General features: G+C 27.9%; 1 protein-coding gene and 1 pseudogene across 1 annotated transcript; both read right to left on the bottom strand.

The window, feature by feature from the left end:
• Nucleotides 1-1,946: 1,946 nt before the first annotated feature.
• LOC137833537 (berberine bridge enzyme-like 8) lies at nucleotides 1,947-3,671 on the bottom strand (annotated as a pseudogene).
• A 4,081-nt stretch (nucleotides 3,672-7,752) lies between these two features.
• LOC137831997 (berberine bridge enzyme-like 8) lies at nucleotides 7,753-9,576 on the bottom strand. The gene has a single exon (XM_068639943.1). It carries the CDS (start codon nucleotides 9,523-9,525, stop codon nucleotides 7,903-7,905), a length of 1,623 nt encoding a protein of 540 aa, XP_068496044.1. The 5' UTR covers nucleotides 9,526-9,576; the 3' UTR covers nucleotides 7,753-7,902.
• Nucleotides 9,577-15,186: the final 5,610 nt, after the last annotated feature.

The following is a 15,186-nucleotide window of genomic DNA, read 5'->3' as shown; positions in this document are numbered from 1 at the left end:
AGAAAAATATGTTTCAATTAAAAGACTGTAAAAATAATAATAACCTAATTAAGGTTCAGATAATGTGTTACTATATTCTTTTTATCGAAAAATAAATAAATTAAATAAAAAATTTAAAGAATGTCACAATCCATATAAAATAAAATAAAATTATGTTACCCAATGATATATAATTCTCACATACATGATCCACACTTTAAATAAAAAAACTTGACTCTACTTGTTTTTGTCACTATCATATTTAATTTTTGTATTCAAATCAAGTAGCTTGTGGAATTTCTGAACATGCTTAAATTTTCGTTGTCATCAAATAACTTATTTATTGGATTATAGGTTATTATTTATTCCTTGCAGAACAGAAATAAAGTTTGATGAATTGAATTTTGAAATTTCATATATTTAAGTCATCTCTGAGGTTGTGTTAAATATTAAATCGCATTAGAGAGTACTGGAAATACATTAATTCATATATACATATTGTTTTATACAAAATCATAAGCATGCCGTTTACTAATATTTTTTTATGTAACAATAGATTATAGTTATTTTTTAATTATTTGTATGAGATAAAGATTTTAAAATTCATATATATATATATATTAAATTAAATTAAAGATATTTTTTATAATAAACATCTTTTCCTCAATAAATAATGACGAAAAATTTCAATATATTGATCAGGATGTCAATATATCATTTTCCTTAAACTTAAAAAAAATTATTTGTGTTTTTTTAAGATTTATTGACAAGTAATTTTAAATTTTGAATACTAATTGGTATAGTTGGAGATGTATGTTGATTTGATCTTTCCTTATAAAATTATTATGTCCATACTTTATCCAACCACGCCTTTCTATCATCAAACTTGGCAATCACTCTGCCGTGCACCTTATTCTCCAATTCCAATTCCATCATTGTTAATTCCTCCCTCAAATCCACCATTCTACTAATGTCATTACTATTTCAATTATTGTCTAACGTAACATCAGTTTTATTTCTTTCTTTATTTTTCATTGTCTCAACTTCTAAACTTAAGCATGAATAAATAAACTCAATATTTTCTTAATATTTCAACAAGATTTTTAGCAAAAACTACATCTCAATTATATAACTATCTAAATAGAGTCCTGATATATTGACATAGTCTGCACATGACATACATTTGACGCTGTGGACATGACAATGACGTGACAGAGTGAGATTGCACACGAATGAGCAGCGCGAACTTTAAAATAGAGTAAAAAATAATATATTACAGCGGTTCTTAGAAACAATCCGTGTAATGTATTTTTTTTACTCAGAATGACTCATATTATTGGTTATGATCCATATTAAAAAACATTGATTTTTTTTTTCATAAAGAGTGGGTGGGTCATAAGTCACATAGGTAACCATTTATAGACACACGGATAACCAATTTTGCGTGAGTCAGGGGATGGGTAACCAGCTCTGGTAAGGTTATTACATCAGTTAAGTTATCTAACTGATGTAATATATGATTTTTACATCGGTTAAGTCATCTAACCGATGTAATATAAGGTTTTTATTAAAAAAATTGATTTTTTTTTTCATGAAGAGTGGGTGACCATAAATGTCACATAGGTAACCACTTACAAACACACGGGTAATCAGTTTTGCGTGAGCCAGTATATGTGGAGGAACTTGTGGCTGGATAGTTCTAGTAGGGTTATTACAGCGATTAAGTCATCTAACCGATGTAATATATGGTTCTTATTAAAAAAATGATTCTTTTTCATGAAGAGTGGGTAGACATAAACGTCACATAAGTAACTACTTACAAACACACAAGTAACCAGTTTTGCGTGTGCTACAGGTCATATATTATAATATAGAATCAGTGTCACATCCTCACCAAATATCACGTCTACAACGTCAATTAATGTCACGCAAGCATGTCAAATATGTGTTAGTAATAGATGAGTGTTAAAAAAAATTACATTTAAATAACACACCAGGTGCAGGATTAAAACACAGTTTATTTCATAATTTAATACCAAAGAAAACAAAGTGGTTTATTAAACACAGCTTATTTCCACAATCCAGTATAGTATATTATTAATATGGCAGAGTAGGGATGCTTTGTTCGTCCCTAAAGAAATTATGAGGATCAATCCTGGTCTTTATTTCAACCAACCTTTTGAAGTTATCCTTGAAATACTTCACTCCGTAAACTTTTCCTTCAACATAGTTGTTTTTACCATTATGATTAATTCCCAAGTCAAGGTCCTTATAATTGTAGAAAGCCTCTCTTGGGTTCTTGGAGACAAAAGGAGTCATGTACTCATGAAGTATTCTTGTCAAGTTTATGTAGTGATCTGTTACCTCTTTCCCTGCTTGCTTCCAATCCGCTTTGTATTGAATCTTCCATAGGTTCCCTGCTCGATGAGGGAAAGGAGTTGCTGTTGATGGAATCTCAGCCATTCTTCCACCGTAAGGATTGAATTGAAACTGTGTATACTCAGCTCAATCATCTTCTTCTAAATTCCTTCAAAACCGTCTTTGGAAATTGGTTTCTGTACATAGTCAGATTTTCTTTTCAAGTAGTTTACGGGTGATTGTGGTTGTCTATCAAGCAAAATCTCAAGAGGTGCTGTAATGTTGATGTTTGTCCAAAACAGCACCGAACGAATCCAACTTGTTTCGATGCAGTCAGATTGCTTCAAACCCAATTGGGGAAACTTCTCATTCAAGAGAGAAACAAGGCTTTTGGAGTCGCCAAGGAATAGAGCTACGAAAGAAGCTCTTACAGTTTTTTTTCCATTTTCTGTACCGTTTACAACGTCCAAGATAAGTCTAATGAAAAGGTCGTTGTCGATAGCTGGTGCAACATGCTGCCATTTATAAACTATATCGGTGGCGTTTTGCTCCAAGGTCCTCTCAACTCTGAAAACAGTGACTGTTTCAGGAACTCGAACTAGCTTTATTTTGTAGGCAAGGACCACACCAAAGCTAGATCCTCCACCACCTGTGATGGCCCAAAAGAGATCTTCACCCATGGATTTTCTATCAAGCAATCTACCTTGAACATCAACCATTTGTGCATCAACAATATTGTCCACTGAGAGACCGTATTTTCTCATCAAATTGCCATAACTGCCGCCACTTAGGTGGCCTCCTATCCCAACAGTGGGACAAATCCCTGCTGGGAAAGCATGAATTTTACTCTTATTAGCAATTTTGTAAAAAACTTCACCAACCGTTGCACCAGCTTGTACCCAAGCGGTCTCAGTGTGTATGTCAACTTCAATGGTTCGGAGTTTGAACATGTCAAGGATAAAGAATGGGACCTCAGCCACGTAGGACAAACCATCGTAGTCATGGCCTCCACTTCGAATTTTCATTTGCAAGTTATACTTCTGAGCACAGATAATGGATGCCTGTATATGGGACACATGCAATGCAGTTACTATAAGGAACGGCTTACGGGTTGTGGAGGTGTTGAAACGAAGGTTTCTGACATAATCATTCAAGACTGAGGAGAATAAAGCGTTGTTTGACGTGAAAATCGCTGAGGTTATGGGATGATAGGGCTCTGAATGGCTTACAAGACAATGAAGAAAATTGTTGTGAGCTGAATTTGCAGCTGAAGCTGAGCATGAAATTGTAGAAAGTAACACAACAATGAAAAATATAGGAGGAAGGACTTCCATTTTTTGTTATCTTTTGATAGAAGAGGAGTTTTTAGTGTTTCTATTGAGCATCATCTACATTGGATTTTATAATGGAACCATTTCGAGGAAGAAATTGTGAAAGACAAATGAGAAGATGGCCTAGATTTGAATACAAAAATTAAATATGATAGTTACACCTTATCTAATCCTTAATTAGGCTATTATTTTTTCCACAATCTTTTCATCGAAACATATTTTCTAAATTTTTCAAATTATATTTTCATCAAAATAATCAAGTCTTAGTCCCATTTTCCACACTAGCCAACAAGAAATCTTTTTATATTTAAAATACATTAATATTTAAGTTACAGAAAGAAAATAAGTACCACACAAAACATGAATATTTCACATCAAAACACATTCACACATTTATACAGAAGAGAGAAATTAGTGCTCAGTTCCGCGACTTTTGATTCAAAGAATTTTTGAACTTAATTCATGCTTGAACAAAATGACTTTGATGTAATGCATCACTGAGTTGTGGATCCAGCGCAGGATTTTTAATTAAGAGGAAGTTGTTTAGGGTTTAGGATATACCCTATTTATCAATAAAAATAATACATAAAATATTATTAAAAAATTATTAAATTGTATAGCTTTTAATATAATTTACACATATAAATTTAAAAGGGACAAAGACTTATTATTTTGATGAAAATATAATTTAAAAAACTTTAGAAAATATGTTTCAAAAAAGATTGTGGAAAAAGTAATAGCCTAATTAAAGACCAGATAACATGTCATTATCATTATTTTTATCAATAAATAAATAAATTTAAAAGATGTCAATCCATATTAACTATCATTATTTTTATTAACAAAATAAATAAATAAATTAAATAAGATATTTAAAAAATATCGCAACCCGTATAAAAAGGATAAGACTATGTTAACCATGACATATAATCCTCACATACATAATCCACACTTTAAATAAAAAAACTTGACTCCACTTGTTTTTGTCACTATCAAATTTAATTTTTTATTCAAATTATATTATCAAGAAGCTTGTGGAATTCTTGAACATGCTTCAATTTTCGTTGTCAAATAACTTATTCATTGGATTATAGGATATTATCTATTCCTTGAAGAGCGTAAATAAAGTTTGAAGAATTTAATTTTGAAGTTCCATATATAAGTCATCTTTGAGGTTGTTTTAAATATTCAATCGCATTAGAGAGTATTGGAAATACATTAATTCATATATACATACTATTTTTATGCAAAGTCATAATCAGGTAGTTTATTAATTTATCAGTAGTTAGATGTCACACGTTTGTGATGGAGGCATCATGCAACTTAATATTTAGTGACTATGGAGTTCATGACATTTGACTAAACACTAATACAGTAAATTAATCAAATATATAAACTAGTTTTAAAATATAGAAAAAATTAGTTTGGAAAACAATTTTTTTAATATGTAAACCACAAAATAATATATTTAATAATATATATTGTTTTTGAATGTTTGAGTACGTTTTTTATTTATTTATTGTTATACTAATTTCGTCGTTTGAAAGATAGTATTTACTTGTCTCTGGTCACAGAAGATATACTATAAAAAAATTCTAATTATTAACAACAAATTTATCAAATTTACGGGTTTATGTTTTTTATTACTGACAAAACTAATTATTAAAAAAATTTATTGACGGAATTATGTCCATTGGTAATTACCAGTAAATTTGATTTACAAATCTTAAGATTAAAAAAGTAATTTGAAACGAATCAATATCCAATAAAATTTGTCGATAATTAGATGCGGATATAAATCGTCAGTAAATTCTACAATAATAATAATAATTATATTTATATTAATAAGATTAATAATAATAATAGTAATAATAGTAATTACAATAATATTTATATTTATATTTATATTAATATAAAATTAATAATTACAATAATATTAATATTTTTAATAAAATTAAGACTTAGAATAAAGTTAATATTAATAATCATATATTAATAATTATACTGATAATATGAATAATATTATTAAAAGTAGTACTAATATTAATAATTATGATATAATATTAATAAAACTAATAATAAATATAATAACTATAATAATATTAATATTAAAAATAATATTACAATAATATTATTAATAATAATCTTAATAATAATAATAATATTAATAATAATTAAATACTATAAATAATAAAAATATTATTAATAATAAGAATATTATTAATAATAATGATATTATTAATAAAAATAATATTGATAATATTTGTATTAATAATATTTTAATTTTATTAATATTAGTAATATTAATAACAATGATAATAATAGTTATAATAATTATAATACTAATATGATAATAAGAATAAAAAAACATAATATGGTAAGTAAGTAATTTTGGTCTAATGCTTACAGTCACATGTAGTCAGTGAACTTGGTTCAAATTCCTCCGCATCAATTGGTAATATTATATTTAATAACATTATATAATTAATAACATATAATAAAATAATAGTAAACAATAACCGTAAATTCTAATAATAATAATTTTAATAATAAATAATATTTTTTAAATTATTAATAATAATATTATTAGTTATCGACAAATTTATTTTTGTCAATAGTTTTTATTTAATGACAAAATTTTGACATTATCGACTAATTTTGAATGTCGGTAATACCTATGTTTTGATACTGTACTTGTAAAAAGATACTTCAACATTCAAATTAGTTGAGTGTATTTATTAATAAATGCTAGTAAATTTAATGTTTACCACCAATCACATGATAATTTATTTATAGAATTTAATTAAATTGAGCTTGTGCATAGATGAACCTTCATCGATAATCTTATATTACTCTAATAGTAAGAGCAACTTAGTGTGCTTGATTGAGGATTAGTGATATTCTTAATTATATGTAGCTTAATTTCGGTATGTGTATGGCAAGGTTTTGAAATTTATTCTAAAATTGCTGATCTAGCTTCTACTTCTTTGTACTTGTATGTTATGATCACTTTCGTGTGTCGAGATGTTTTTAGCCGCATATAATATACACACTCATATATATATATATATATATATATATATATATATATATATATATATATATAATTATATTTATATATATATATAATTATATTTACGTATTTTTTTGTCTTTTCAAAAGGAATGACACTAATAAGTCATCAACAAATGTAGATAGATACTTGGTATATCAACATCCCTAAAATAAAAGGGTATATTAACAAATTATTATGTAGTTACTAACTTTTGAATAAGGATCTTCGAGTGTTAAAAGAATTTTAAGACTCCGAACAAAAGGTAAACATTATTTCATACAATACACACTACACTCATATTTTTTAATGTTTTTATTGACATGATCGTCAGAATTTTATTAACAGGTAAACTCTTTTCATTATGATCTTCAAGCATCTCAAAACAGTAGTGTTGAAAGATTAACTCGAAATCCACCTATAAAATCAAACCAAAATTTATTGACGAGAACACTAATTATTGAGAACTAGTTAAGAGAACTTTTAGATTAGTTTAACTATAAAAATATATATTTGATATCTTGTCTAACTTTATATAATTTTTTTGTAATTATAAGATATTTTCATAATAAATCAAACCACTAGTATCACTTTAAAAAATTATTTTCTACCTAGGTTGTTTAAAAAATAACGTATTCTGATTGCAAATATCTCTTGTGATATCAAACACGTCAAAATTTTAGAATACAATTACTATTCAGTTTCCTTAATGTTTTTATTTTTACTGATCATTAAAGATTCAAACTCCTCCTGCAGTGAACTTTCAGAAATAAGCCTATCATAGATGTCAGTTTCACTTTTACGTACAATTTTTGGTTATACGTAAACAAAATATATATATATATATATATATATATATATATATTTGCATGCATTGTGTATTAATAAAGAAATGACTTGCTACGTGATATATTTATTTATTATAATTTTTTTAATAATGACTAAAATTTATTATATATTTTTAGCTGATCAGAAAAAGATTTCTATCAAAACTGCATCTCTTATGTAACTATTTAAATAACACACAAGAGCTACATGATTAAAACACGATTTATTTCATAATTTAATACCAAACCAAACAAATAGTTTATTAAACATCACTTATTTCCATGATCCAATATAGTACGCAATAAACTAATGACCAAAACTACAGAAATTAATAACATTTGAGTCGCTATTATCCTAACTCTTTGCATATGGCAGAGTAGGGATGCTTTGTTCGTTTCTAAAGAAATTATGAGGATCAACCTTGGTCTTTATTTCAACCAACCTGTCGAAGTTATCCTTGAAATACTCCACTCCGTAAACTTTTCCTTCAGCATAGCTTTTCTTGCCATTGTGATTAATTCCCAAGTCAAGGTCCTTATAATTGTAGAAAGCCTCTCTTGGGTTCTTGGAGACAAAAGGAGTCATGTACTTGTGAAGTTTTCTTGTCAAGTTTATGTAGTGATTTGTTACTTCTTTCCCTGCTTGCCTCCAATTGGCTTGGTATTGAAGCTTCCATAGGTTCCCTGCTCGATGAGGGAAAGGAGTTGCTGTTGATGGAATCTCAGCCATTCTTCCACCATAAGGATTGAATTGAAACAGTGTATCCTCCAACTCAATCATCTTCTTCCAAATTCCTTCAAAACCGTCTTTGGAAATTGGTTTTTGTACATAATCAGATTTTCTTTTCAAGAAGTTCACGGGTGATTGTGGTTGTCTATCAAGCAAAATCTCAAGAGGTGCTGTAATGTTGATGTTTGTCCAAAACAGCACTGAACGAAGCCAACTTGTTTCGATGCAGTCAGATTGCTTCAAACCTAATTGAGGGAACTTCTCATTCAAGAGAGAAACAAGGCTTTTGGAGTCGCCAAGGAATAGAGCTACGAAAGAAGCTCTTACAGTCTTTGTTCCAGTTTTTGTACCGTTTACAACGTCCAAGACAAGTCTAATGAAAAGGTCGTTGTCGATAGTTGGTGCAACATGCTGCCATTTATAAACTATATCGGTGGCGTTTTGCTCCAAGGTCCTCTGAACGTTGAAAACAGTGACTGTTTTAGGAACTCTAACTAGCTTTATTTTGTATGCAAGGACCACACCAAAGCTAGATCCTCCACCCCCTGTGATGGCCCAAAAGAGATCTTCACCCATGGATTTTCTATCTAGCAATCTACCTTGAACATCAACCATTTTTGCATCAACAACATTGTCCACAGTAAGACCATATTTTCTCATCATATTTCCATAACCGCCACCACTTATATGGCCTCCTACCCCAACAGTGGGACAAACCCCTGCTGGAAAACCATGAATTTTACTCTTCTCACCAATTCTGTAATAAACTTCACCAAGCGTTGCACCAGCTTGTACCCAAGCAGTCTCGGTGTGGATGTCAACTTCAATGGTTCGGAGATTGAACATATCAAGGATGAAGAATGGGACCTGAGCCACGTAGGAGACGCCCTCGTAGTCATGGCCTCCACTTCGAATTTTCATTTGCAAGTTGTACTTCTGAGCACAAATAATGGATGCCTGTATATGGGATACATGCAATGCAGTTACTATAAGGAACGGCTTCCGAGTTGTGGAGGTGTTGAAACGAAGGTTTCTGACGTAAGCTTCCAAGACTGAGGAGAATGAAGCGTTGTTTGGCGTGAAAATCGCTGAGGTTATGGGATGAGAGGGCTCTGAATGGTTTACAAGGCAATGAAGAAAAGTGTTGTGAGCTGAATTTGCAGCTGAACATGCAATAGTAGAAAGTAACACTAACCCAACAATGGAAAATATTGGTAGGTGTATTCTACTAGGAGAAAGGACTTCCATTTTTGGTTATCTTATGATGGTGGTAGGGTAACAAGAAAGAGGAGTTTTTAGTGTTTCTATTGAGCATCATCTATTGGATTTTATAGTGGAACATTTCGAGGAAGAAATTGTCAAACACAAGTGAGAAGATGGCTTACGTTACCTCCGAAGTTGACAAAATATTTTCCATATATTCGAAACAGATAACGTGACTCAATTATTCGTTGACCTTGCTAAATATGATTGCACATATTCTGAAATATCTCTTGTGAAATCAAACACGTCAAAATTTTCGGATACAATTACAATTAGGGTTCCTTAATTTTTCGTTTTTTTGACCCAATTAAAGGTTCAACTCCTCCTGCTGTGGACTTTTTGAAATAAGCCGATTCATTCATGCACACTTATACATTTTTCAATTATACGTGAACAAAGTAGTGTGTGTATATATATACATATAGAAAAAGTTACAATATTTATTGGATGGAGAAGTCAAGGTATATCAATTTAAAAAAGGAATTCAAGCAATAACAACATATACAAGGAACCAGCCATGTTACATATGTTTCTCGAAAGAAGGAAAGTTAAAGAAAGAGAACATTAAAAAATAAAGGATCAACGAGTTCATATTAAAAACTTGGATAACTTTCCAGCAAAAATTAAAATATGTGAAAGGTGGGAAAAAATGACGAATAAATTATACAAAGGTACCACGCAACAATAACATGCTAACATGACAAGTCCAATACGCATATGCAAGACAAAATTGTAACTATGACGAGTTGAAAAATATATTACGAGTAAGATAACTGTTTAAAAATATATTTATGTGTAGATAACACTATTTAAGTAGAGACTATTGGATAGGTTCTATGTTTTAGTTAATTTTTTTTTATCAATAAAAAATAAAATTAATTAAAATAAGAATATTTCATAATGTCTAAACCCGTATAAAAAACAAAATACCTTCATCATCTAATAAAGGTTACCCACAATAAAACAGTCAAAACTACACTAGTGAATGGTACTAGTCATTGTTGCATGATAATTTGGCACTTCAAATCCATTCTCGACCACACAAATGCTCAAAAAAACTGCACCCAAGTTGCATTTTACTCTAGAAAAAGCTACTTATAAAAATGGTTATTTATAAGCTGCATGCATAATCCTCTGCACCTTTGAACAAACCTGCATAACAGCACCAACACCTTTTTCATAAATTTCATGAAACCACAATTGTCTCACCTAGTTTTTCACGGCTACGTGTCTTCCATCCAAGACCAATTCTAGCTTTTGAACAATATTTGGATAAGATTTGATTACCTCACATCAACGTAATAATGTTTCCTTCATAACTATCCCCCATTCATCAAATCCAGCCACTGAACCTGAATTCTGCATTGAAAGATCTCCCATAGCAAAACCAATGAGCAGGACAATCCATCAGAATTTTCTCCCAATAAGTTAGCACGCCTTCCACACATAGCTAAGTTCATGATAACTATGTATTCTAGGAACAAAAATGATACTTGACAATGTTGGTAGTTGTATATAATTTTTTATGTGATAATTTCGATAAAAAATATATAATAAAAATAAATTTATAATTAAATTATATAAAAAATTATTAAAATAATAATATTGGGAGTTATATAATGAGTGTAGAAAAAAAAGGTGAGTTATAAATATATCATGGTACTTGAGTAAATTAGAAGAGGAAGTAAGTTAGGTTTTAATGCCCATATATCTAGTTATAAATATTATTTATAAAAAAGTTGGAGCAACCAATTGTTTCATTTAGAAATTTATACAATTTTAATTTTTTTTTACAAATTAATAATTTATATTTATTATTATTATTATTTCTTTAACTTTTGATTAAGATATTGTTAATTTGTTTTAATTGAAATGCTGTGAACTTGATTTCGATCTATATATGATTAACTTAGGTGAGATTGAAATATTAATGTTAATAATTATTTATTTTATATTAAAGTTAATTATATTTTTTTTATTATCATCTATATTGTTTTTATATCGATACGTGTATAAATATTATTTTTCAAATGATGTTATAGTTAGACTTTTTTATTAATATTAACTGTATTTTTTTACTAAAAAAACAAATTTGTCAATTAATATCATTTAAAAATACTAATATACGTATCAAACATGGGATTGAGTTCACGTAATTTCCATAAACATTTACTTCTTATAATGAAAAAACTAAAATAGTAATATAACAATGATAATGTTCCATCAGCTTTCAAACTAATGGACCACACGAGGCCACACAAGCATATTTTTTAGATTATTATTAATTTATTGCAGAAGACTTTTGAAGGTTGTTGAATCTGTACGTAAATATGTGTTGTACGTGTTTGAATTGGCCATAGTCTTTTATGGGGATCCAACACATCAAAACTGTTACTAATTACGAAAGTTGACTTATTTAAAACACGTTAACAATAAACGGTATTATTTTAATAATGTGCATCCACCTCATATTTGATATTTTTAAACACATTTTTTCAATTTTTTAAAATTATGTTGAGAGACTAAATAAATAAGAAGTGAATTTCATTTTCTTAATTTTTAATAGATTTTAATCAATGATAAAAATGATTTTATAATATTATTCTACTTATTAAAATATAACATTGACTTCTTGGGAGTGTTAAAAATATAAACCAATTTTATACATAATTTAAAGTTGAGATTTTCACTATCTTAACTTTCTTAATTATTTATTTTTCATATTTTAAATGTGCATTTTACATTAATTATCCTTGTTTTAGCTATATCATGTCGATGTTAACTACACTAATATCTTTAAAGTCGTGCTCCACATGAGATTAATGACTTCTTAATAATATTGCTCCATTTTTATTCATTAAGCTATGGCATTACATTTCATTAATTTACAATTTTTTATTAGGTGGGAATTTGGTGAAAATTTGGTGTGATCCTAAGCGTTACTAAAAATAGTATTTTTTAAATTTATAGTTTTTTTATATTTACTTGTATTTTATTCCTAAATAGTTATTAAATTTCTTATTACATAAAACATGATTTTATTTTATTTGTTTTCATTAACTCATAACACCTTTTTATTTTTACTTTTTACATAAGATAATTTTTTTTATTAAATAAAAAAATGGTAATGATAAAAATAAATGTTATTATTTAAATACTTTGTATTGTATCTTTTGTTTTAAATATTTATACTATTTCCAATATTCATTTTATTATTTCAGAATTATACTTCAATACACTAATAAGGTAAAAAAAAAAACTATATGTTTAATTTTTTTACTAAATAAAATATTAATGACGATGATAATAGAAAATATTTTTTGTTATTATTATTTATATCCTTATATATTCACTATTAGAAAATTATTAAATAAAAATTAACTTTAGAAGATAAAACACTACAAAAAAAATCATGAAATACAAAAAATAATTAGTTGTTGTAGTGACTAAATTAGATAGCATTTTTAGAGACTAAATTATTTTTTTGTTTCTAAATTAGTTTATATTATTGTTAAATAGTTTTTAAATTGGTATCTAATCCAAAGTTTTTGCTACCAAATTTAGAATCTAAATAATTGGTAGTTAAAACATTGGTAGCTAATTAGATACCAATTTAGAAACTATTTAACAATAATATAAACTAATTTATAAATCATTTTTTTTAATTTCTAAAATGGTCTCTAATTTAGTCACTATAACAGCTTTTTTTAGTTTCTAAAAATTGGTTTATATTTCATGATTTTCTTGTAATGAAAAATAACTAATTTTATAGATTAAAAGAATTATTAATATCTAAATAATTTTATATTTATTATTTTTTAAATTAAAATCTAATTAACTACCAAGAACTTTAGATTTTAAAATTGATAGTAAAAATTTTGGTATCTAAATAAATATAAATTTAAAAATTATTTTAAATACCAATAACTAAATTAGTATCTAATTTAGTTAATATAGTGACTAATTATTTTATCTTTAAAATTAATTTATATTTAATAATTTTTTTATAGTGATTATTTTGTTTATTTTAACTATTATACTGTTTACAATATTTATTTTAATATTTCTTAATTATACTTCAATATATCAATATTGACATATGATAAGTTTGTTTTATTTTAATTATTTTTATATTACATCGTGCATTTTAATTTTATTTTGAATATGTTGTTTATTTTTAAAGTACGTTATGTTTTTTACTTTATTTTAAGTTTGAATGAAGATATTGTAGGATACAGTATAAGATTAATGATAAATACACAATGGAAATATTCACAACAATTGAAAGTAAAATAAATATAATTAAAATAATTAATCTACAAAAAAAAATATAATATTTTAAAATTAATAAAACATTAAAATTAAAAATGCCCTAATTTTTTTTTATATAAATATGTCTAATTGGGAAAAAAAATCGATTTTAGTCTTTCACTTACAGATAGGGGTACAGATAGAAAACATGGGGATGTACAAAATAATTGCCAAACTTGATGTGGTTTTGAGTACCATAATTTTTTTATGCCCAGCTTAAGTTTTATTAAAAGCCCAACGCATTTGTGTTTTGCTAGACAGACATGATAATTGAGTTTGGCAATTGCTTCCTGCACCCGATCAATTGTGACTGGCACCCGATACACTTTTAAAAATCCTAAAATGCCCTTGTCTTCTTCATTTACGGATAAAAATATCCGGAACTGCTCGTTGCTTACGGATAAAAATATCCGGAACTGATCGTTACTTACGGATAAAAATATCTGGAAGCCACAGTTGTGCCTACGGATAAAAATATCCAGAAGCCAGCCACAGTTGTGCCTACGGATAAAAATATTCGGACCCAACTATATTCCGGATAAAAATATCCGTAAGTCAAAACAAACTTACGGATAAAATTATCCGGACCCCAAACTTCCTTACGGATAAAAATATCCGCACCTCTCAAAAGTCACTTGCGGATAAAAATATCCGCAACTCTCACTCACTTATGGATAAAAATATCCGGAAGCATGACGTACCTTCGAATCTGGTGCTCTGCCTGCGATAATGGAGGTCACGGTGGGTGCAGAAGATTGGAGAAGAACGTCGCTCACGGTGGTTGGACAATAAGCTTGCTCACGGTGGCTGCACAACACGGTAGCTTACGGTGGCTGCGGTAGACACAATGGAATGGAAGAACAGAAGAATAGGGTTGGTGCAGGTCATTGGGTGCATATCACAATTATAGTTTTCAGGATTTCATTAAGGGTATATTCATCTTTTACTATTAAATGATTGGTTGCCAGTTAGAATGTGTTGGGTGCAGAGAGAATGTGGCATTGAGTTTCTCAAATTATGTATGTTTTTTTTCAAATTCACTTATTTTTGTTTAAAGGTTATACATAAAAAAGGCCGTGTCAGTCAAATTGTAAAAAGAAATATTGAAATATAAAAATAGCAATAATAGGTAAAATGGTGAAAGAATTGAAAAATAAGAAAAATAACGTATTGTCAAATAAATAAATAAATATTTTAACTATTTTAAAAAATGACTGGATATTATTTTCATTTAGAGTATTATTTTTATGTTAAAAATATTATTTATGTGTTTTTTTCCACACTTAGTTTGAAGTTGTTTGATAAATTAATAATACTATACTTTCTAATAAATCT

Source organism: Phaseolus vulgaris, chromosome 6, assembly GCF_000499845.2.
Source record: "Phaseolus vulgaris cultivar G19833 chromosome 6, P. vulgaris v2.0, whole genome shotgun sequence".
Taxonomy (NCBI): Eukaryota; Viridiplantae; Streptophyta; class Magnoliopsida; order Fabales; family Fabaceae; genus Phaseolus; species Phaseolus vulgaris.
This window is presented reverse-complemented; position numbering and strand designations above follow the sequence as displayed.

What these genes read in the sequence shown, in the direction of transcription:
- LOC137831997 (XM_068639943.1), bottom strand. Translation starts at nt 9,525, where the DNA reads ATGGAAGTCCTTTCTCCTAGTAGAATACACCTACCAATATTTTCCATT.